This window comes from Molothrus ater, chromosome 4, assembly GCF_012460135.2.
Source record: "Molothrus ater isolate BHLD 08-10-18 breed brown headed cowbird chromosome 4, BPBGC_Mater_1.1, whole genome shotgun sequence".
Taxonomy (NCBI): domain Eukaryota; kingdom Metazoa; phylum Chordata; class Aves; order Passeriformes; family Icteridae; genus Molothrus; species Molothrus ater.
The window spans coordinates 18,065,889-18,091,169 of NC_050481.2; the positions used below are offsets into that span (position 1 = coordinate 18,065,889).

General features: G+C 43.1%; 1 protein-coding gene across 15 annotated transcripts in view; it reads left to right on the forward strand.

The window, feature by feature from the left end:
- ADGRL3 (adhesion G protein-coupled receptor L3) overlaps positions 1-25,281 on the forward strand; it is a 494,343-nt gene that overhangs the window by 378,599 nt on the left and 90,463 nt on the right. For all 15 annotated transcript variants that reach the window (XM_036381490.2, XM_054514770.1, XM_036381492.1 and 12 more), the window contains 4 exons: positions 10,168-10,473; positions 12,101-12,204; positions 21,799-21,984; positions 24,670-24,708. In XM_036381490.2, the coding sequence (XP_036237383.1) occupies positions 10,168-10,473; positions 12,101-12,204; positions 21,799-21,984; positions 24,670-24,708 (635 nt within the window). The remainder of the gene's footprint in view (positions 1-10,167; positions 10,474-12,100; positions 12,205-21,798; positions 21,985-24,669; positions 24,709-25,281) is intronic.

Sequence of the window (25,281 nt, forward strand, 5' to 3'; positions counted from 1 at the left end):
CCAGGTGCAGTTTAGGCTTCCAGTCCAAGAGTACATTATGGAAAATCCCTAGTCTGGCACAGCAGCACCTGGACATTCTTCTGTGCATTTGGTGCCTCTGGTTTGGACCAGAAATTCCCCTGGGCATGTAAACTTCAGCACTTGACTGCATGTAAAAACCACGTGCCAAACCTGGGGAAGCAGGAATACAACTTTGACCTAAAGTACTTGCTTTTCACTACTCCTATTCACTTTCTTGTAAGTTTTTAATGTCTTTTCTCTTTTGTGGGCCCAATTCTGAGTCTTGAAAGGTCAATGGGTATATTCTTTGGCTTCACACAGGAAAACATGCTGACCTTGCAATGTGCTGGTCTGAGCTATCCATTAATAAGAATAACCTGAAGGGTGACATATGTAAAGCTACAAATCAATGTTGAAAGTTTTTCCATCCTGGGATTATGTATTGTCATCTTGTCATCAGCCCCTCGGCTAAAAGTCTGAAACTACAGCTCAGCCAAAAGCTGACTTCATGAGAGCTGGTAGCCCTTAATGTCTCTGAGAAAAATTTCCTAGGTAAAACCCCCTTTTCTGAAGTTTTGGAGCTTGCTCCTTCCTGCTTCTTGGGTTTCTGCTGTGACTTTTCAGCTGAGATGACTGGCCATGGCAATGCCTCTGGCCCTGGAGCCTTCAGGGTGGAGATCTGAGGTGCTGAGCATATGAATGAATATTCACCATTGCTACCAGCACCCCAGTGGCCTCTCTCAAATGAAAAATTAGCCTCTGGGACATAGGTGAGAGTTGCCAGGCTTTTTAGGATATCAGCATGGACTTGATAGCGCACCAAGCTGCCTGTGTCCAGTACTCAAGTCTGTTAGGAAAACTGGAGATCCCTGAAAATGGTACTCAGTTCATTTCACCTTAAAACACCCTATATGTGGCACAGTTTGTTTATTTGTTATAAATCTGCTTTGCTGAAGTAAATGTGTTTTTCATAATATTAATGGTGCTCTCATTGTTGGAGCCCTCTGCATAAGTCAGATATCTATAAAACAAATTTAGACACCAGTGCTGTAGTTAAGCATTGTTTAGGCAGATCCCTGAGCCAGGATGAATATAGCTATTAGAATTGAGCTTTACAATATATTGATGTTTCTACATGACTAATAAAGAGTTTAGAAAGGGAGCTGAGCAGCATTTTATGTTTTTTTTTTAGGGAAACTGCTTTATTTCTGAAAGTAGCTGAATATTGACATTCTTACAAGGGAGTTTTGTCAGCTTCCTAGGGTTGGTTGATGTGAAGTATTTTTTTTAGCATAGGCTTCTTTCTCTTCTCTCCCTCCTTTCCATCTGTGTCTCCAGGGGTAGAAAGCAAGCCACTGATAAGTTTGGGGACAGGATTGAACTAACCTGAGCTCCAAACCAAGATGTGACCAAGAGGCCTGAAGCTGTGCCTGCCCTCTGATTTTCAGGAGGGGTCTTGACAGCACATCCATACCAAGGTGCACCAGGACATGCTCAAAGGATGAGGAAAGGCAGCCTTTCTCACCATTTCTGTATTTCTGGTGGTTTCAGTGGTCAGTTCTCTCCCCAGTTCAGGCTGGTTTCCTCACAGGAACAAGAGTAAATGGAAAAAATAAATGAAATAGAAGCCAGTGCAGTCAGATATTGAGTCGAGCAAATGCCCTGTAGAGAGGAAGGACCTTTGGTGGCTTTGGAGAAGGATTTTGGATTTTAAAACAGGTTTGAAATAGGTAGTGGGTAGCAAGAGGAGGAAATGGATGGGTTTGGTGAAAGGCAAAAGGTGAGGTTGTGCTGGCAGGTTCATAATTCCTGTTGCTCTAGACTATGGATGTAACATGTACTGTACAGCCAGCAGGGCCTGCTGTCAGGTGTCCAGTTCATGTCTGGGAATGCAATATGATCTGCATACCAATGAAGTCAATCCTGACATGGGTTAGAGGAAGAAGGCTGTGAGTAGCTGTAACTCCACCTTTGATATGTTATGGTTTATTCCTTTTCCTGTCTTTGATTTCAGCTGACCAGCCCACCTTCAGAGTGTGTTTACACCTGAGACACTGGGCATTGGGGCTGATTTGGAAGCCCAGTACAGGAATGCAGGAGGCACCTCAAATCCTGAGCCCCAGAGAAGCTGGGGTCAAGGGGTAGTGGTGCAAAGGGAGGTGAATTGTGATGCAAAAAGCAGCCTTTTTGCTTTTAATCTGCCAAGCTGGACAGGAGGAAGTGGGACCAGGCAAATTTTCATCCATCTCTCCCCAACACCCCTTGCACACATGTGTGCTGTGGGGCCAGGGAGCTGATTTCTTGTAGTTCCAGTGGATTGCCTCCTTGGGCTCAACTGTACTGTGCCCTCTTCCTCAAGGTAGCAGCATAACACGATCAGGTTCTGAATATTAATACAGAGATCACAGGAGTGTAGCCTGGAAGCACAGAACACTGAGAATTGAAAAGTCTAATCTGTCCTTTTTGAAAGCTGTCCAATTTCTTTTTTATTTACAGCATTTGAACCATTTCACAAATTGGAAAGCAACTAACCAGCCATTTCACAGGCAGATTATGATATGTTTAAGAAAGTCCAAGGCATTTGTCTGAATGCAATTGGCCATCTTGCTGACTAACATCTAGATTGGAGATATTACACACACAGTTGAACAGAGACTATTTGAAGATGATGGTTTTCTTTTATTAAGTTGTGTTTGTAGCGTGCAACTGAAGAAATGTTTTGGACAGTGGTATAAGCTGACTGCCTGACTGCAAAGGACTCGTCACATTGATTGGGTAGATGAGAAAATGCTGGGGCGTGAACAGTCACTTTATGATTCCTGCACTCGATTCCATTCTTTGCAAATGCAGAGGTGGAGAACTGCTGGAGAGAGACTGGCTCCATCTGGCACTGCCTCTGCACAGTACACACAACTTGTTCAATTAAAGATGGAGAAGTGCAGGCAAAAAGTGGGAAACACACATTAGATGAAGCTGCATCCGTTGCCATACAGATGGAAAAAATTTGGTTTCCCTCTTACCAGCTACACATTTGCTTGTTCTGCCTAGAAACTAAAAGGTAGGTTTCAGCCTGCATGGATGGAGCATACATGGTTTAATTAATTAAAAGATAAAAAAAACCCAAAAAGCTGGCAGTCTGAGCCAGCAGTAAATCTCTTAAAGCTGTGAATATGCAGTGCTCACGTGCCTGCACTCTAATGTGCACTGAATGAAAAACTGACAGCACCTGTTACTCAAATCAAAAGTGATTTCTCTAACAATGGGATACTGGGGGATTCCTTCCAGTCTTCTCTTTAATAGAGTTTGAAGGATTCAGGTTGGAAGACAGTGCATAAGATCTGCACCACTGGCTCTGATGGATGTGAATCATGCCAAGGGACAGTGATTGTTTAGGAGGTTAGAAGTTCACTCCATACATCCAGTAATAACAACAAGAACACACAGCTGGTATGTCCTTAAAAAAAAAAGATTGTATGCTTCTTTTTTCCCCCTGTGTGAAGCCACATGTGGATTGAAAAGAAAAAAAAAAAAGAAAATCAGATTTTATACATTCAAATCCAGAAATTTAAAGTAACTGCAACCACATCTGACAGTATTTTTGAGAACCAGAGTGAATTGAAGCTTGAGTACCTAAAAATAGCCCTTGAACTGAACTCTAAAAACTATTAGATTTGTCCATTTATAATAAATCCTGATCTACTGTCTATTAGATCATCTCTTCTGTAATCTTTTCCTATGGGCATAGTTCATGTGTATTTCTAAAAGCATTACAGCATGATGTTGAAAGAAATGTTCAATTTTTTTGTGTCTTGCGCACAATGGTCCAGGTAAATTTCTGCATTCAGAATCAGTTGCAAAGTCTGGAACAAGCAATAAGGCTTTAATACCCTCAGTGGATGGTTGCCAGAGGGTACAAGAGGTTCACAAAGGTGGATTTGGCAGAGCTCCTGGGCAGGAAACCAGAGATAAGACTTTAGGAACTGTCTTCTGATAGAAGAGGACCATGGTGAAGACAACAGGTGATGCTCCTGTGCTGTACCCATTCATCTCCTGGTGTTGCTAGATATGTGCTGTAAAATAACAGTTAAAATTCTGTCTGATGTCTCTGAAGTTACATATTTTTAGCAGGATCCAGTAGTTTCTTGGAGAAGAATGGGTCAGAGAGAAAAAAAAGAAGAAAATAAAGAAGTATCTTCTTTTATTCAAATGACAACTAAACTGAGGACCTGACGTTAAGAGCTGTTTGGAGACAGAAAAAGTATTAAGTGCTGACACATGCACACTCCCACAGAAGTCCCACAGAAGCATAAAAGTTGATATTTCACGAAAATGCAGTCAGACTGCTGTTTGGGTTCTTATTTTTTCAGGCAAAACCTAGAAATTTTCAATAATACTGACAATGTTTTTGACGGAGCAGCCTTTCTGTAGCAATCTGCAGCAATCCAGCATGTGGAATGAACTGTTGATCATTGTCAGAAATGCAGAGTTTTGTGTCAAAAGGGCTCTGGTCTGCATACCTTTTGCCTGTTGAAAATGGGTGCATTCAGTGGCTTTTTGGGTGTATTAACTGTCTTGCTGAGAGTGGTGCTGCAGTGAAAAGGACGAGCTGGGGCAGTTTGAGTGAGCTTGAGCCTGTTGTGCTGATTTCTCCCACTTCGGCTCTCATTCTTTGTTGTTTATGTTAAATGCTGAGACTGAGACTCAGAGGAAAGTCCCAGTGTGTTAAGTGATTCCAGCTTGAAGTGCCTTGAAACAACTGAGTCTGCACCATGTCTTGGACTGCTGCTGTAGGTTTCCTCTCAGCACAGGAACTCAGCATATGGCCCATATCCATTGCAGCATCTGCACAAGCCCAGCAGAGCAGTCATATGTGAGCAGAGTAGCCTTGGGCACAAAAACTGATCCCCTGCTAGAAGAAATAGGAAAAAAAGAAAATCCAGAAAGTGATTTTTTTCCATTTGTCAGCTGTCCACAAGGGAATGGCTCTTCCTTCTCTCAGATCTCTCTGATGCAGCATGCTCCTCCTCTGCTTTTCCTTGTTCCCTTGTGTTAGTTAAGAGGCAGGAAAAGGAAGAGCTGTGTATCATACTTGATGTGCCTTTTTCACAGCGCAGGGCTGTGTGCAGTTGTGTTGTTGATGACAATGTGCCACGTTGAGCACTCTGGGGCCACTGCATATGTAATCTTTCCATCAATGGGTTTTGCAACCTTTTGTCAGTGTCAGTAAATAAAGCTCCACAATCCCAACTTCCCCAAAAGCAGCGTGTGAACTTATGTTCCCACGCAGGATTCTGGCTCAGCTTCCCAAAATAATGGCATGTGTGAGCAGAGGGGAGAACTGTTCAGATGTTTGATGTGAGGCCGACTTGGCCTTCGCCTGCAGTAAAAATAAATCATAGTTGCTCTCAAACACGAGGAAGGAGCTGTACATAATTTAGGGGCTAATCTCACCTTGTCGATTCCCTGGCTCGCAGCTCTTGAGTGGCACCAGCATGTGGCTTTTGGTCTTCCAGCAGACATTTACCATGAGAAGGTTTTGCAGGGCGATGTCTTTAACATAGACTCAGTGTAACTTTGCAATCCAACAGTGTGTTAATGAGTTGGTGCTGTCTGTGTAGGTGCTTCTTTTCATCATTCTCTTCTGTTAGCTCACGTGGAGATCTTTGAAAAAAACACATGAAAACAAAAAAAAAAGGCGAAAGAAAGTGGGAATATATTTACTTTCAAATATTACTGTTTTTCTAGGGAGTTTCAGAAGATGTTCTGAAATGTGTTTGAAAATGCCTGTAGAAAATTAATTCCCATGAGATGCATTTATGTGACAGGAAAGAGAAAAACAGCTGTGATATAATCCTCCAATTGTATTAGGTTTCTGGGGTTTTGTGATGCTTCTTTCAACGCATGCCTAAACCTTCTTATTTGCTATGTAAATACAACTTGCAGCATCTTTCAGTAGAAGAAATGATAAAAGGAATGCTGTAAGCAAAGGATGTTGTTGCCAAATATAAAAAGGCAAAACTACAGGGAGGGAGGAAAGGGAGGGACCTCCAGGTTTTGTGCTTCTTGCAGCCTTCGCAACTCCTTCAGTGCTTCATTTGCCTTCATGCAGCAGCAACATGTGTAAATAATGGAGTCTGGACGTGCTCAAGAGAGCACTGGCATTAGGATGGATTAGTTGTACCTCACTTGGTCCAGCCCTGCTTTAGGTGCAGCACAGGGAGCAGGCAGGGCCTCCTGGCTGCCAGCATCCCATCCCTCCTCCTTGAGCGTCAGGCTCAGGAATGTAGGACTCGCCAGAGAGTGAAGTCATCGTGACTTGCTTGGACCTTGAGCGTGGAACTTGGAGTGCAGCCTCTCCTTCCAATTACGTGAGCAAGTGCTGGCTCGTAGCACGCAGCCTGCAGGCTGAACCTTTGGATTGTGACCCCAGGGGGACAGCTTGATGGATGTCTCCTGTCATCCCTTACCCCACCAAAGCCAGTGAGCCTCACCCAGGAAATCCTCTCAGCAATTTCTGCTCAAGGGGCACCTAGTTATCTTCATTCATGGGACAGAAAGTGCATGATGTCTCTTATTAAGTATTATTGAGTACACCAGGTTATTGGCTGGAGACTTAGGTGCCAAGATTTAAGAAAAATGAGAGAAAAGGTAGCAAATAGCCTTTCTTGCAATCAGAGCTGTTTTTGTGGTAGGAAAACACTAGTCAGTCATTTGGGAAAGCAGTGTCCTATGTCTGGGAGAGATAGGAAGAGGTGAGCAGAGCACCTAACCACATTGTGGTTATATGACATGTGGTGGATTTTCTTCATGACAAATACAAAGTGCTGGTCACTTGTCATGTCACTACTTCAGGAGAGGGGAACAGAGAGAAATGGGGGAAAAGACAGTACATTATTTATGTGAGATTTTTTCCCTGTGAGCAAATCCCTATCATGATTTTCCTTCCACCAAGTAAAAATCTGCCTCCACAAGCCTGAGCTCTATGTGGAGGTTGGGAAATAAGAGAGAGAAGGGAAAAACATAAAAATTCCTATTTTCTTTCTAGTGAAATGTGCCCTGAGTAGAGAGAGGCTCGTCTGGGAGTTGCAATTGGCTCCCTTGTGGACGCTGGAAATGTTTTGGGGTTTGTTTTTTTTATGACTGCAGCTTTAATCTGAATGATGGCAAAACTTAGTCCTCTGCTATTACTGCCAGCTCTCTAGATAGAGCAGGGAAGAAAAAAGTGAAGTATCACTTTGGGGTGTTTCAGGGGAAGAAATGTTTCCACAGCCATAAATTGCTTTCTTGGGAGCACTGAAAATTCCTATCCCAGTGCTCTGCTTCATGGAATCGAAGTCAGCAGTCTTGGATTTGTAACGAATAAAAACTGAGTCTTATCCAAAAACTTTAAGGTCTTGATATGGCAATGCATGGTAAAAACAAACAGGGAAATAAAGTAATTAAGTTTATACATTTCTAGTTTTACTAGAAATATATAAACTATATTATATAAACTATATATATACTAGAAATATATAAACTAATTATACAACATTATAGTAGTAGTATTGGTGGTTTTTAAAGGTGCTTGTCCTGGAGCAAAAATTGTGTTGTGAAATATTGTCTGAAGAATCCCTCTGCTGAAGCAGTGCTGCAGTGCTGCTTTCCCCCAGGTTAAAAATTCACAGTTTATTGGCAGCCTGAGTTAATCTGGAGGTTTGATCTCTGTTCTGTGCTGCAGGATTTAGGTGCTTTTACACAGGTTGCAGTCTCTTCATGGTTTTGCTTGGATTTGAGAATCATTTATATGTAAATTATCCCGATCCCCTGTTCTTTACCTTCTTACCAATTAACTTGGTTTTTGAAGCACACGGTTGTGTGAGCAAAATTGGCAAGTGGTGCTTCCTGGTGAAAAACTGGGTGGTGTTAGCATGGTGATCATGATTGCTGGAGCTCATTACCAAATTGACTCTTTGAATAATCAAACCTTTGAACTCAGCTCAGTGGTATCCCATCCGTCTCACTCCGGTAGGCAGCTCGGAGGCAACTCTTTCATGTCGTCTTACAACTTGTCCTATGTAAATGGCGGATGTGTTTATTTTCAAAAGCAGCAAGAAAGCCCAGTGGAACAAGAAAAAAGTTGGAAGAACAAGCCCTCAAAGAGATTTTGACACTGGTGCCAGGGGGTTTATGAAAGATAAAACAGCTCATTTTTTTATGGCTGAAAGAAAATGCCATTAAATCCCTTGTGCCTATCTGCTACAGTAAACTTGCCAGAGCTATTCCAAAAACAGCATGCCGTGGGATATTCAATGATTTTCAATGAAAACTAGGCTTAAAAATGCAGATCTCCTGCGTGTGGATCAAGGGGAGCTCCAGGGTGCTCAGTGTATGTTTCTATATGCTCACACATGACTATAAGAATAATTTTAAACAGGGTTTGCTAGCTTTGACTTTGAAACTCCATCCACTGTATCTACTCAGTTCCTTTGTGCATGGCATAGGTAATTTTGCAGAAGGAAAATAACTTGTTATTGTAAGAGTAAATGGGAAAAATTTTACAGGTTGCTATCTACCAGGCTAATCTATATTATGAAGAAATAAAACATACTTGTATTAAGTCCTGCTGCAGTAAAAGTGTAATGTTTGCTGAAGTTCTCTACAAATTTTAGTCCTCCCTGTAACATCAGAGGGAAATCATTGCTTGGTGACCTAGTGCAGCTTTGAGCAGAAACTGGAAGAAATCTGAGAGAAAAGATCTTGCAGAAACATGCAGGATCTGCATGTTTTTTGTATTGTATTTTTCAGAATTCATTTAAACTCGGGGTTCACGGTGAAAGGGAGGTGGCAGGACAAGGCTGGAAAATCTGATCACTGAGTGTTGGAGACCTGTTTTCAGATTAGTGTCCTGGTGCTCAGGTGAATTAGTGTAAAAACTCCATTTCATGTTGCTGGACATGGAGCAGCAGTGACTGAAGCCTTTTTGGATCCTGAAAGAGGTGGGATGGTAGTGAGGTGTTACAGCATGGAAATTTGAGTGAGAATGGATCAAAACAAGCCTTTTTATATTGCTTCCTTACCTGCATTTCACAGTCAGCCCCAAAATTTTCTCAGGCAGGGATTGAGGGGGCAGTTGTGAATATCTGGCACTGAACTGGAGTAAAAGTTTTATGCTGAGAGAAGCTGGACGGTGCTTATCTTTGAGAGAGGTAAAGGAGATGGGAGAAGCAAACTTTTCCATGAGCTGTGTGTGACATGACAGGCGTGATGGGGGAGCAGTTGGGGGCAGCCTGCTTCAGTTCCCCCACCTGATATTTCAGGCCAAGCCATAGACAGATCCTGTGAAGCTCCAGTCTGTGCAAGCACCTTGGTCTAAACAGGAGGTTAAATAAGGTAGTTGTAAGGTGGGCATCCCTCAGTATTCCCCACACACTCAGTACTTGGTGCAGCTATTGCAGGATGTACAGAGGGTTAATGCACTTCTAAAGCAGGCTCCCCACCTCTTGCTGCTTGACTGCTCATTGCAGGTTTTCAATGAATTAGCCCACTGAGCATTAAAGTCTTGAGGATCTGGCTGGGCTGACGTGCTTTTCTGCTTGTGTCACGTGGCTTCCAGATCAAGGGGCCAGGCATTGCTCTTGGGATGGTGCAGCAAAGCACAAACCTCAGAGAAAATTGATGGCTTGCTCCAGAGTGCAGCCTTGTGTTCATCCCTCTGTGCACTTTTGATTTTGGGAATAGATTTGTGGTTTGGTTTTGGGTTTTGTTGGTTTTTGTTGCTTTTTTTTTTTTTTTTTAATTGCTCTATGGAAAACGTTTTTCTGTCCAAACCAGCCGGGTCTTCAGCAACACTTAACAATTGAAAGCATTTCTCTGCTAGGTGTTCCCTAAAAGATGGGAAATAAGATTTTTGCATTAAAATGCCAAGAAGAAAAATGGTGAGGGCATAAAGTGCTGCTTTATTTTCATCGATGCTGGTGCTTTTGGAAAATCAGTTGTGCTCCAGTGATCATTACCCCCCTGTGTGCTTCTCTCACTGTTTGCTCCAGCTTCTCTCTCAAAGGTGGCTTGTGCAGAAAGCCTTGCCTTAGTTGTAGCTCCAGTTACACCCTGCAGGGCCCTGCAGTCATCAGAGGACCTAGGCTTGAGGATCCCTTCCTCTTTCTAATAGCTCTGCCTTGGTTTCAGGAGTATCCACATCGGGGGCTCTGGGCCCAGGGAGCACCGCTGCCAGCACCACGCCGCGCGTGGCCACCAGCACCACGGGCCGCACCACCACCACGTCCGCCTCGGGCAGGAGGAACAGGAGCACCAGCACGCCGTCCCCCATGGCTGATGTCCCTGATGAAATGACCACACACCTGCCACCTGCCTCCTCCCAGCTGCCACCATCCGGGGCAGAGAGCTGCGACCCCATGGAAGCCCGCGACATCATGTGGTCCCGGACTCGGCAGGGCCAGCTGGCAAAGCAGCCCTGTCCCTTGGGCTCCATAGGTGAGTCAGGGGATGGGAGAACACAGCAGGCTGTCTTCACTTTCCATAACACTTTGTCACTTAATACTGTGCAACCAGTACTAAAAACCCTTTGGGAATGTGCTGGAAGAGCCTCTGCTTCCAGAAGTTGTATATGATGCGCTTTACCTGGTTTTGCCTGTATTTGTAGCCCCTGGGCTCACTGACTGATGTGTTGGTAGCTAATTCTTTGCTTGTTTTGCTGAGAAAGGGGACAGGGGAGGAAATCAACAAAACTTGTACTTTGAAGGTCCTGAACGAGTGTGAGTGATTTTTTTAAACTGCAGCCAACATCCAGTATGATCAGCTGGGAAAGTGGGGGCGGGGAAACAAAGCCAAATCTTTCAAAATGGTTTATTGCTTATTGGATTTTGCTCCTTTTTTCTGCTTTTCCCACAATTGTTTTCTTGAAAAATGTTGCTTTTGGAAATTTTCTGTTCAATTTGAAACATAATCACATTAAGAATGGGTTTTGGCATACGGTTCAGTTTGCTGTGGTTTAACAAATGCAGTTTTCTAAAAATAGTTATTTTTCATGCTAGCCTTGGTGTCCAGCCCCAAAAGTTCTCTTCTCCTGGAGAGTCATTCACACCTGTGTATATGAGTACTGACTCAGTCTGGAATTTGGTGAGGACAGACTAATAAAATACGTGTTAAAGTATGAGGAGCATGGAAAGGCATCACGGGTGAGAATAGGTAGAGAACATTTTTGCTGTCTTTCCCAGCCCTGCTTGGTAAAATTAATGCCAAAAGTATGATGTGATTCCCAGAGAGGGGAAAGGATATTCTGAACCAAAACTGTAAAAAGGAAAAGAAGATGGAAAACGAAGGCTGGATGCAGGGAGTCCTTTCTAAGCACAAGAGCTAAGGACAGGATGAAAATAACTAAGGAAAAGATAACAGCCCAACTTATGCATAGGGGATGGCCAATAAGCCTTTCCCATCTCCCATTTCAGTGATTCACGCAACTTGTTAAAAGCTGTGATACATTAGCAGTGATGCACTTCTCTTTGTCTGAAAGGGTCTGAGACATTTTGCTGTCTTTTCCAGCAGGGATTGGGCAGCACTTTCCAAACAAAACTCTTCTCCAAAGTCCCTCTTGACAGCTGGGGGCTAACAGTAAACCCCAGCCATTATATCTTGGCGTCTGTAGCATTCAAACTTTTGCGTGTTACCACCCAAATGTTGTAATGATGATTCAGAGCCATAAAATCTTCATAAAGCAGCAAGGAAGATGAGGCACAGGGTCTGATCCCAAATCACCAGTGGTGAGGCAGTCCACTCAAGGTGCTGGCTCGGTGTTTGAGATCGACTTCTGATTTCTTAGTAGCTGGCAGCTCTCCTGCATGTCCTCTGTCTGTAACTGCTGTTTGCCAAATCGGAAATAATATTCCTGCACAACATCGTGGGTCTTTTATGTCTTAGGGCCCTTAAAGGACCAAGTTGGTACTTTAAGGAGGAGAGGAGAGACTAGGGACACTGAAATGACTCAGAAGTCTGCTAGTCAAGACCTGAGCACTACTAATAAGCACCCAGAAGCCTTTGACATGGGGTTCTAGGGGCAAAAATGCAACGAGTCACACTGAGCACAGCAACTTTCCTATTACAGGTGTTGCAACTTTCCGGTGTCTCGCGCCTGACGGTATCTGGGAGCCCCAAGGACCTGATCTTAGCAACTGCTCTTCACCCTGGATCAACCACATCACTCAAAAGGTAAAACCCTTCCCATGTGTTGACCACTCTGAGTCTGCACAGTGAGTTTGCTCAGCTCTCTGGTTTTCTCATACAAAGAACCCAAAAGGATCAACAGTCACACATAAAGCACGAACCATGCAGAGTAGCCAAGAATTTCAAGGAGAAAGCAAGTGTCTCATGGAAATTAAGGCAGAGAGGGTAAGGGAAGGCAAAGAAGAAGGACTAAAGAGTGGAATTAAACTAGAATGAATGACATTTCTTGTTCGTGGCAAGAAGAGGGAGGAGGAGGTGGGTGGACATATGGAAAGTACTGAGTTGTTGAAAAAGGAAGCGGCCCTTTCATGCATCCTCAAGGATTATTTCATGTCACGCAAGCACAGGATAAACCCCATAGTTAAGAAATCTTTACCAAAGAAAGGCAGGCTCAGTGTGAAATGTTTGTTTTGTGCCCCTGACTTTCTTTTTTTAACTTCTGCCCAAATTATAAAAGAACTGGTGGAATAGAAAACAATGCTGCAGTAATGCTTATCTTTCGACTTTTAAGTCCCTTGATGAATGTTTTCTAGCACTTCATCATTTATCAGTGTTAAAAGTGCATTAACATGTGACAATAGAAGTTCAAGACAAGCAGAGCTTATTTGGTAGCAATATGTTGAGCATTTTTGTTATTAATGCACAATGGTGCTTTCAGCTGATTTCATTACAAACAGAGACCAGATGTGTGTTTACGCCACGGAGTCTGTGGGCTGAATCTTTATTACGGCAATTCGTGGGGATTTATTCACTCCTTTAGCCAGAGTGAGCAAGTCTTGGCCTTGTAAGTTCTGTGTCACTACTTGCTGCACAGTAGTGACACAGAACTCCCAAAGAGCCACTGGTCAGTGGGATGGGGTCACCCCCAGACGAGACTCTTGGACATTCTCCTCTCTGCCCCCCATCTAAACTGAGACCTAATAATCTGTAAATTGCTATCACTGGTTATTCCTATCTTGCTTCATCTGTGCTTACACCCATCCCTCCACAAAGGAAAACATCAATTAATGTGGGACTGCTGTGATATGGCACAGCCACTACAAAGCCCATGGTCCTTCTGTCCCTCTCTTGCCGTACACCCAGCGAGCTGATGAGCACAGGCTGCCTTTGCTGGCATTAGCAGCTGTGTGCAGCTCTTGTTTTATGACCTATGTACTTACCCTGGAGGGGTTAATATTACTTACTCCAGCCATAATTCACCCAGGCAGCTGGGAGACTTCTTGCTGCTTGGTGAAGATGACTAGGCCGTTAGCCATTAGCAGAGGGAAATAATAGCCTGCACTGATGAAATCTCCATCAAGGTTAGGCTTATTTTATTTGAAACCCTAGCTATCATTTACGTAACAAATGGGCCCCATTTAATTTGTTACGTGCTTTCAAAGCAGGCTAAAATTGAACAAGGCAAGTTTTGAGAAATGCCCAGCAGGTTACAACTGGGACTAGATTTTTTTTTTTTTCTTTCTGAAGAAATTTAGTTATGTTCAGCATTAAAAACGTTCTTCCAGTCAGTAGAAAGGACTTGGGGAATCTATGAGATGACCCTGGATCTAAGTTTTTTGCCTGAGTGGGAGTTCATTGGGATCTTGAGATATATGACCCAGCCTCAATGACAGCTGTTACAAAACATCAAGACTTTTCAGGAGTGACTTTTGAGGGGAAAGCCTTGCAAGGCTCGCCTAGGGGTATGTGTTGGGGTTGCAATCATTGAAGTATTTATATTGGAAAAGACCTCTAAGGTTATTGGGTCCAACCATTCACCCAGCACTGCCACATCCACCACTAATCCATGTCCCTAAGTGCCATGTCTACATATCTTTTAAATCCCTCCAGGAATAGTGACTCAGCTGCTTCCCTAGGCAGTCTGTTCCAATGCTTGACCACTCTCTGTGAAGAAATTTTTCCTAATATCCAATATAAACTTTCCCTGGTGCAACCTCAGGTGGTTTTGTCTTGTCCTATCATTTCTTACCAAGAGAAGAGACTGGCACCCACCTTGCTGCAACCTCCTTTCAAGCAGTTGTAAAGAGGGATAAGGTCCCCTGAGCCTCCTTTTCTCCAGGCTAAATACCCTCACCTCAGCTGCCTGAGCAGCTTCTCATAAGCTTTGTGCTCCAGACCTTTCCCCAGCTCTGTTGCCCTTCTCTGGACTTCCTCCAGCACCTCAATGTCCTACTTGTAGTGAGAGGCCCAGAACTGGACACAGCACTCTGGGTGTGGCCTCACCAGTGCCCACTACAGGGGGACAATCACTGCCCTGCTCCTGATGGCCACGCTGTTTCTGAAACAGGCCAGGATGCCATTGGCCTTCTTGGCCACCTGGGCACACAGCTGGCTCTTGTTTTCTGCTGGGCAGCTTTCCAGTTACCCTTCCCCAGCCTGTTGTGCTACATGGGGTTGTTGTGACCCAAGGGCAGGACCTGCACTTGGCCTTATTGAACCTCATACCATTGGCCTTGGCCCATCGATCCAGCCTGTCCAGATCCTGCACATGCCCTGTGAGGGCACTCAGCATGATCTGCTCCATGATATTGCATCACATTTTCAACTTCCACTCCGCTGGGGTACCCCCAGTTAGCCAGGGGTGCTGATAAATGATGGAAAGTGGCTCAGTAAGCTCTTCTGCCAGTTCTCTCAGTACCCTTGGGTGGATCTCATCCAGCCCCATAGACCTGTGGATGTGTAAATGGTTTATCAGGTCACTGACCATTTTTTTCCTGGATTGTGGGGGTTTTCTTCTGCTCCCCATCCCTGTCTTCCAGCTCTGGGTGCTGGGTACCCTGAGGACAACCTGGGTACCCTGGTCTTGCTGTTAAAGACTGAGCAAAAGAAGCATTAACTACCACCTCAACCATTTCCTCATTCTTTGTCACTATATTTCCCTCATATCCATTTTTTTATTGTCTTTTATGGCAGCAGACAGGCAAAGTTCTAGTTGAGCTTTAGCCCTGCTAATTTTCTTCCTGTATAACCTCATAACGTGCTTGTAGTCCTTCTTTGTTACCTGTCCTTTCTCCAGAGGCCATAAGCTCTCCTTATTTATTTTTCTCATTCTAGCCAAAGTCGGTCTTATTCCCCACCAGCTCAACTTTTGGCACATGGGTACGTCCTGCCTTTAAGATTCAGTAGGATCCTGACAGTAAATACAGTTTTAAATTACATTTGAAATAACCAATAGCCATTTGGTTTCCCTGCCCAAGCAAGAGGCTTGAAAATCATCACTGCACTTAAAGGTGGAGACTTGATTCATCCATAAATCAAGCACTGGTTTCTAACATCCCTGCTGTGAATGGGATGCTTCCCAAAGCTTGCAGATTTGCTCCAGCACCTCTCTGAAGATGAAAATGGAGCCTTCTGCCTTTAAGTCAAACCAGCTTCTCTTCCTTCTGCTCAGGGGACAGCTAGAGGGAGCAGTAAGCCAGCTGTGCTGTGAGGACAGGGCTGGTTACACCCTGCAGCTCAGCTCTCCTGCATCCCCAGCTCTCCTGGTCTCAGCCCACTGCAGCTGCACCACAGCTGACAAAATGGGTAAAAATACTTCTATATCAGCCAGGGTTCATACCTGCTCAGTGTGTCTTCATTCCTAGTCTGCTTTGTCTCCCAAAAATCTGACATCTGCAGGATCCAAACTGCTCAGGAAGAATGGGATGGGTCCCCTGGAGGGATTTCAGCCAAGCCAGAAAGGATGGTAGGGAAATGCTGTGCTTGCTTTCATATCTGTGTAGTGAAGTAAGAAAGATTACTTACTTCTCCTTCTCCTGCTGTGCTCAGACTGTAGATTGGGTGTTTGCCTGCTTGCATCATGGTATTAGGTTTTACAGCCGTTTCCTAGCTTCCATTAGAGTTATTGTGCTTGATGGAAGATCAGAACAAATGTTCTCCTCAGCAATTCATTGGCCTCCTGACATTTACTTTAACTTTATTGTTGGTGCCTACCATGCCCTCGGAGCGGGAGAATGAACTTGCCAGTGCGATTGAATTATGCACTGCTACCCGGCTTATTTCTAGAGTCAAGCAGCAACAGGAAGCAAAAAGGTCAGCTTTGGATACATTGCATCATCCTGATCATGAGGTCACACGTTCAGTCTCAGCCTGTTTGTTTTTCTTCTTGCTTTTATCAGTGCCATCCTTAGTGTAGCGTGTGACTTGCCTGGAGATTTCTCTTCCTTGCTGCAGCTTTCAGCTGTGGGTGCTGCCTGGGAGGACAGCCACTGCTATGCTCAGCTTCAAACCTCTGGAAGAGAGGAGGCTTCTTTTGTAGCAGAACAGAAAAATTTGTGCCCTTCATGAATGCGCAGAAAGCGTCAATCTGTAAATCTAAAGCACATGCCACCCATGCCCTCCTGAGTGGCCTGGATCATGTTCTCCCAAAGAGCAGGTGAACCTTAGGATTTGTAGCACCTTCCTGAGGTCTTGTAGATCTGCTTGGGTGTGTGTTACAGGGAGAGTGAGGTTTTGTGGAGGACATCCCCACATTGTCGTGTCCAGGTCTGAGGGTGCAGTTGCAGTCCTGATGACAGCACAGTGAAATCCTCCATCCAAGTTGCTTTTGGCAGTCTGTTTTCAGAGCACCACCACGAATTGGATGGAGCAGATGCCACAAAGGGTGGCTTATTAAAGGGTCATTAAATGCAGTTTAAGTTGGTTGAATACCATGGTTTCATAGCCACTTTTTCAGTGTTCTCTAGGTCTGCTGTTCTCTATGGAGAGCATTGTCTCTTCTCCCAGACAGCTGGCAAAAGGAAAAGAGGACGCAAACTGTGCCAGGGGAGGTTTAGGTTTTTGCATCAGGAGGCATTTCTTCATAGATAGGATGATTAGGCTCTGGACTGGGCTGCCCAGGGAGTTGGTGGAGTCACTGTGTCTGGAGGTGTTTAAGGAAAGGCTGGATGTGGTACTCAGTGCCATGGTCTAGCTGACATTTTGGTGTTTGGTCTTAGGTTGGACTTGGTAATTGTAGAGGTTTTTTTTCCAACCTAAGTGATTCTGTGATTCAGAAATAAAAAAAGAAAGGATGGTAGATATGCTCTGACTCTTTACTGTGAATGCACACACATATATTGAAATTCCTGCTAGGGAAGGAAAAATGCCATGAAATGCCACGCTTTGCAGTGTCAGAAGTTAGCCCACAGTCCCTCTTACAGGCTTGCTACCTGATTGCTGGGAGCTAATGGTGCCTGGGGAAACCTGTCAGATGTTTGTTCCTCCAGAAAAAAACATCAGCTTCGTGGTCTTTCCAGCTGACCAGTCCAACTGTATGTTACTGTTTTTAAAAATCCTAGTTCAGTCTTTTATGCCATCTTTTTATTTTTTATATCAGTTTACCTCTTCAGAAGTCTGCAGGAAAATACTTTTGCCTTTATAACTATTGGTGTTTTAGTTAATTTGCTCACTTCTCAGCATATTTCTTATTTCATCTGAATTTTCCTCCCTAAATACTTATCTTCTTGCAATTTCTCTCATTTTTATTCTATTGTCCTCTTCTGCAATTGAGTTTCTTCTGAGAAAAGTAGGGCTGAAACAGCAAGCACTGCTGCAAGAGAGTCATTATTTATCTTTCCAGACAAAACTCTCCACTTCTGTTTGTTGGCATATATGAAACAGGCAGGAGAATATGTCTTCTCCAAAAACTATTATTTCAGAGTCCTTTCACTCATAAAAAGATGCAAGATAGTGGCACAAACTTGGAAAATGTTAGCAGAGTGTTAAACAGAGGGATTTCAGGTGTGCCAATGATCATTTGTAAATCTGGCCTGAATCCTGTCCTCCCAAATGGAAGAGGGGAACAATTTTTTTGGCAGACCGGTATAACTGTGTTTTGTATGTTGGCATTATTGGCAAGAAACATGTTTTCACACCTTTAAATTAGCATTCTGAGACTGCTTTTAATCTGTTAGTAAAAGGTAAGAAGAAATAGGCCAAAAAAACACAGAAACAAAAAATTTGGTTTCAAAGTTGGTTTGAGCAGAATGTTTTCTTTTATCCCAGAATCCTATTTAGGTTTTACATTTAATTTTTTCCTAATCAGGGTAGAAAATGCTAAAAAGTAGTCTCATATCAGGGAGAGATGTATTATTTTTAATTCCCTTTATTGTTCTCAAGCCACACAGTAGAAAGGTCAGATACTTACACATTTTCTCTACTTCTTACTTGCCTCTGCAATATTGGTTTGAGCCATGGAGATCCTCCAGGGGTTGTTCCTGTATTCATATGTAACTATGTCAGTGTTTGGGTTAAAGAGTATTACATGTTTTGGAAGAAATAGCATAAAGAGCTCATCTTTCATGCGGCAATAATTAAGAGAAAGATGTGGAGAAAGTAATTTATAGGAAGGAAGTAAGTTAGTAATGCATCCTCTTGGGTAGCAGTAAGCTTTGCTGAACATTACGTAGAATTAACCAAGAAAAAAAAAAGGGAAAGGATTCAGTCCTGTTGTTGTAAGAGACCAGATACTTATCTGGAATATTCAGTCCATTTGGGACTCATAAGAGAAGTTGGATTTGACAGCACTGCATAGGAGACACTCCAATTTCAGTGAAAAAAGCTCAAAAGAATTGGGGAAATCAGGATTAATGTGTCACACAGCCATCATTCTAGACATCCCTCTCATGCCAGAGTGTGTCTCAGCACTGCTGTAGTGACTTGTAGCTGCACGTTCTGTGTGACCATGTGTAGGTGCGGAATCGTCAGCACTAGGATGTAGTTTCAATACCTGCCAGCCAAAAGCATTTTCCCAGAAGAATGGCCCATATGTGTTCTCAGGAAACCTGGGTCTGTAAGATAACTTTGGGTAAATACTTCTATGTCCCAGGAGTTCACAGACTCCGAGCTTTAGCCTGCCTTTTTCTCGGGTGTTTCTTCCATTGCTGCCTATTTTTTGTGTTTATTTGGCCGCAGTATAATTCCTCAAATTTACAGTTTTTAGGGTGAGTCCAAGAGAAAAGGAAAAGGGTTAATTAGTGACCAGCTTTTAATCACTTTTGCAGACAGATAGGAACAGCAGCAGCCTGCAGGGAAAGAAAACTCTTTTGTTTGCCTTTGTAGCAGCTGAGCTGCATTTTCTCTGAGTGTGCCAATTTGCATAGGTGTGTGGTCCAAGGGAAAATGTGAACATCAAATATTGGGTAGTGGGGTTTTTGGTTTTACTGTGGTGTATTTGTAAAAAATATCTTGAATTCCCACAGTTTTCTGCAGAGCTTACACAAACAATGTATCATGATACATGTTAAGCTTCAGCAATGAACTGCAGGAAAATGCTGAAATTGATTTCTTTATGTAAAGGGATTTGATGCAGTCGTTCTTTGAAGTTCTGAGAGCCAACAGCAGAGGTCAAAATTCAGCCTCTGTGCTGATGTGTGGCTTCCTTCAGCTGCTTAGGAGAGCAAGCAGCTGTAAGAATAGGATCTGGTTTCTATGGCGTTAGTCTTCAGTGTAACAAGAAAGAAATAATTCAGTTTTTGAATATATCTTATCATTGCTCTAATGGGAAGAACAACACATTATCTTCTTTATTTATCTTCTCTGTATCATCATATGCGTTAATTCCCTGAAGACGAGCACATGAACATCTTGAGTTAGATTTCATTAAATCAGATTGGCTTTTGCTGTCAAATTGATGGAAGTAAGTTATTCATTTATAACTCAGCTAATTGATTTACAGAGAGGTAGAAGCTCAGCCTATAATCTTTCCCTAGAATCTTGCTTTTATAATAAGCACCAGAAAGTGAGGGAACAAGAGAAATATCTGATTTCTAGCTGTTGGTAGATAAGACAATTGAAAATTCATATGAAAAGCACAGCAGAGTTTGCATTGAGTCTGACAGAGAAGTGGGAACTTCATTTATATGTCATCCTGTATAATATCTCCTTGTCCCAGGCATATTCCACATGGTTTTGCATTCCAGATCACAGACTGGTAGATAATGAATAAAAGACCAGCAACCTGCAGTGGTATTTTTGTAGTGGGCTGCTCATGAAAAGGAGATGGGGCCAGCTGCCCTGTCCCAAATCCCCATGGCACAGTAGAGGAAAGGGGTGTCAGATAGGGAGAGCAAAAGAGCAGAAAAGGAGGAAAAGCAGAGAAAAAGTGAGAGTTTCCCAAATAATTACACAGTGAACTGCCCTGCAGGTTTTTTGTGAGTTTTGTGGCTCAACAAGATGATACAAGTCTTTCAGTAGAAGATTCAGCCAACTGACCTGCTGGCTTTTCCCTTCTAGTGGACCTCTGCTTGAGCCTTTTGCCCTAGAGTTAGGATGCTTTTGCATGTGCTGAGAGTCACTAGCCTCATTATCAGTGGCTAGTGTGGCAAGTGATGCCTAGTGATAAATTAGCTCCTGATTATTAAATCAATAAGATGGAAATAGTGAACTTTTTGCTCTGGTTTCTCTGGGTTACATCATCTGTTTTTTGCTCCTTTTACAAGGAACTCTTCTCTGCAGAAGCTGTAACAAAAATCATCTCTTTGCCATTGCATAAAATTCTGGAATCAGAAACTGCTTTTTCTTGATAGGAGAGGCTACTCACATTGTTTTTTTCAAGTGGCACAGTAAGCCAATGACACAATTTAATTAAAGCCTTCCTTAGCATGGAAAACCCATGGAAAAGAATGCCCAGTGAGAAGAAATTGTTAAAGCCACTGTAGTTGACTGGATTCCTTATTTCTTCTTCCTTCTTCTTCCTTCTTCTTCCTTCTTCTTCCTTCTTCTTCCTTCTTCTTCCTTCTTCCTTCTTCTTCCTTCTTCTTCCTTCTTCTTCCTCTTCTCTTCCTCTTCTTCCTCTTCTTCTGCTTCCTCTTCTCTTCTTCTTGGGAGTTGAGCTGGTTAATGGTGTGGGGTTGGAAGGCACTGGAGTGACTTGTTACCAGCAGCCAGGTGAGACATAAACTAAGGAATTTAGGGATTTTAGAGGAGCTAAGATTTTAGTTAGAGATAAGCTTTATTGGAGTTAATTAAAATAAATGGGTAGGCCTTGATGAAGTTAAGAGTTAGTAGTTAACTAATAATTGATTGCTTGTCAACAGAGTGTTTGGTTAGCTGGGTTTATAATGAAGAATATAGAAACTGAGAAATAACTTTTAGGAACATAAGACAATTGTAGACCTCCTCTGTTCTGAAACCAATTGAAGATGGGGAATGGGAGTTCTACCAAGGGTTCATTTGTCATATTTGCATTGAAAAGGTAGAAAGGTCAGAACAAGAAAGACTTCATTTACTTCCTCATTTCTGGGACCCCTCCCCATGAAAGGGACCACCAACCCATTTCAAGGAACAAACTACACATGCTTAATAGCTTTTGAACTAATTACCATACACAGCAGGGAATGGGATGTACCAAAGTTATGAATATGTATTTGCATTTTGGGTATTCAATACTTGTATAGATAAGAGGACTCTGTAATCAGCTGTAAATTGTGGTGTGTATTTGGGAGCTATCCCGCACGCTGCCCAGCGTCGCAGCAAACATACACTTTCTAACTTTAACTGTTAGAGAGTCTTTGTCCACCACAGTTGGTACTAGATCAATATCCCTATTTTTTAAATAAATCCCAGGAACAACCTTTCCCTCTGCTTTGTGCCCCGCAGATGCGGTCGGGGGAGATGGCCGCCAACATCGCGCGGGAGCTGGCGGAGCACACCAGGAACCACCTGTACGCCGGGGATATCGCCTACTCCGTGTCCGCCATGGTGCAGCTCGTCAACCTGCTGGACGTGCAGCTCCGGAACCTGACTCCCGGCGGGAAGGACAGCGCCGCGCGCAGCTTAAACAAGGTGAGAGCCACGGGGCCTTTCTAGTCATAGCCTGTCACTTAGCCCCTGGAGCGCCTCAACTGCATTGCAGCAGGGTGGTTTCTGTGCCCGCGGTTTAAGAAGAGTTATTAGTCCTTTTGTCATTCCCAGAAGTGAGTGGAATTGCTACATAGCACTAAAGGTGCCAGGAGTTTCCAGTTGTGGGAGAAAACATGAGCTGTGGGCTCTGTAAGAATGCATTTAAAGCTGAAGGGCTCCTTAGTGAAAGGCCCTCTTCGTCACTGAATCTCATGTAAACACATGGAATAAGACTTACCTAGGATTATCACAATGAATTGTGTGTGCCTGGTTGTCAGGACAAAGAGCAGCTGCACCCTGGTGTCTATGGGCACATGGTTATATTGGCCACCCAGTTAAAAAAAGACACAGAATTTTGTTCTCACCTGCATATCAGGCTCTGACAGTTCTGGCATTCATGTAAGCATGAGCAGAGCTTGGTCCCAAGATAAAATGAGGAATAAGTGATCCCAGCTAAACCTGAATTTTTTTAGGTGTTTTATGAAGAAAAATGCTTTTCAGAGATGTAACATGGTCTTTTTTCTTGTAAGTTATTATTGTAGGCTGATGCTGTTTTAAATACAAAGGGCTTCAGGGTTGTTTGAGATTTCAGTCGCATGGGAGCTGAACTCCTGCATCTCATGGGCTTTGCATGTGCTGTGAATTGGGTTATCCTGATGCTTTTAATTAGTGCTGCTTCTAGCCATTTTATAACAACCTAGGTGATAATTGTATTAACTGTTACATCAGCATAACATTATTTGTTATAATCATACCATGGTTCTTTGTTGCAATGATGGTGATGTCTGACAGTATTAGGTAAAGCCAGCAATTAATGTCACTTACTAACAGGTTTCATGGTTTTAGTCTGCTTGTTCTTCTGGGTGCATCCCAGCCACACACAACATTTTGTTAATTCAGCTTTGCAAGCACATATTTTTCATCTTTGTTTTTATCTCACCTTATGATATTTGGTTCAGTTACATGAAGTGGGGCTGTATCATGGGGGCAGGAATGAGTTACTGAGGGGAGGGGAAGACTGGGCAAGGCAGAGCTCCTCGGCTCAGCTGTCACTTCTGGGGTCCCCACTGCAGGTTTCTTCCCCCTGCCATCAGCTTTGCACAAGCAACACATACAAATCAATTGCATTCCACATTAAAATTCTGGACCACGTGAAGTCCTGCAAAACAGCGATGCGACTCAGTGATCCAAATGACAGGCTCAGTAATTTACTTGCTCTCATTCCCCACTTAATTCTTTAGAAGAGCAACTGCTCTGTGTTCATTTAAGAATGCATGAATTCAACTTGGAAGTAGTATTGGGCAAACAAAAGGCAGCAGAGTTACTGCTCCATTTTCCCCTTCACTGATCAAGAGTATTTAAAAAAAATAGGAAAAAAGTAATTTGCAAAGAATTTTGTTTAGTGCTGTTTAGTCAGAAAGAAGAAATAAAGTAAGCACTAGCTATTAAATATTCTTTTAATCATTAAAGGAAATGTGCTGGGGATCCGAGAACCTGTGCTGTTTTGTACTGGTGGGTTATTTACAAGCTGATGTACAATGAATTGAAATAAACTGGCATAATCAGAATTTTTAAAAGCCATCATCTTTCAGGAACCACTTTTCTGTCACTAAAAGCTTTATGCTTTCCACTGGATCAGGCTTAATTAAGGTGATAATTGTTCCATTTCAGACTGGGAAGACCCCCGAGTGGATAGCTCTGTAATTTTCAGCAAGGCTTTCTTTGAACTCCATTTGTTTCTGTAAAGTCTTCATACTGGCCAGATTTATCCAGAGGAAGATTTCTACTGTTCCAAATTGATGAATTAGAAATTGAAATTAGGCATTGAATGATACCTGGGTGTATTTTGTTTATTTCAGAGCCTCAAAACTCTCGAAGACAAATTTGGCTCTCAGCTGCACTAATGGGATGGCACTGCTGTGTGTTGAGAGCACAAGTTGTCCTGAATCTCTTTTGATGTGCAATTTCCAACCAGGCACATCAGCAAAAACAAACCCAGCCAAGCCAGTGGCTCTGAACAGCCTGGTTTTCTGAGCTCTCATTGCAGTGATGCAGATCTCACCAATTCCAGCTCACTGCTGCAGACTGCCTGCCAAGCCCCAGGTCTGTCAGGATGGGTCTATGCAGGTCCAGGCTGTATCAGTGTGCAGTCCTGCCCAAGTCTTGCTCCCTGGGGTTGGTCCTACTCATCTGAAGCTTGGTTATATTTCACTGTCTGACTGCAGAGCCCATGCTCCTCTTATGCAAATAATCATCAGCCTCATCCTTTTCAACCTTGTTTGACATGGAAATGTCATGTGTGATCTCCAAACTGTAAGGAAAACATCATGGTTTGACTATCTCTACTAGACTTCAGTCTTCTACCATCTAACAGCTGCTCTTGCAAAGTTGCCAGTCTGTGCTTCACTTCACTGAAAAAGAACTAACCCACATTTCTGGAGCCAGTCCTTCCAGTTTTCCACTGCTGACTAACTCACGCTCACTCCTTTAGTTTGGTTGGTTTTTCAGGAGCTGTTTAAGAGAGAAATGGGGGTTTTCACAGGCATTTTCTTCTTTTTTTTTTCCCTTGTTCTGTCACTAACTTGTTTTTTCTATTCCGTCTTTAATCTGCTCTCTTTATGGACTCAGCTTCAGAAAAGGGAGCGCTCTTGCAGGGCCTATGTCCAGGTATTTCTTGTGTTTTTAATATATGTGTCCAGTTGTTTGACTGATTGACTGTGAAGTGGGTCTTGTCTCTGTGAATAATCTGATTATTACCACCTTTGTGGCAGCAAGTTCTAAGGTTAAGGTTACAGGATAATAATGTAATTTTTTACCTCACTGACCTACACCATTTCTCTCAGACCTGACAAAAATTTGGGACAAAATCTCTGAACCAGAAAGTGGGAAAAAACACAAGAGAGATCTGACAAGTTTCATCTGGCCAACTGAATGAGCAGGACAGTATGGGGATGTGCAAGTAAAGAATGCAAAACTGCTGTTCACAGAAGTGTCTCCAGACCAACTGGATTTTGCTTACAGCATGTCATTCATGCTACTGCCACATGCATTTCCTTAGTTCTCCTTCTTCCCCTTTTACACTTCTAAATTAAGAACAATTCAAAGTAGCAGCACTAAGCAGGAGGGAGGAGGTAGGATTGTAATGAAATGCAGAGTGTCTCACAGAGAGATGTTGGAAGGAGGAGAGTGCTCAAATAATGCATAGGGTGATGAACATAACATCCCATAAAATTCACCCAG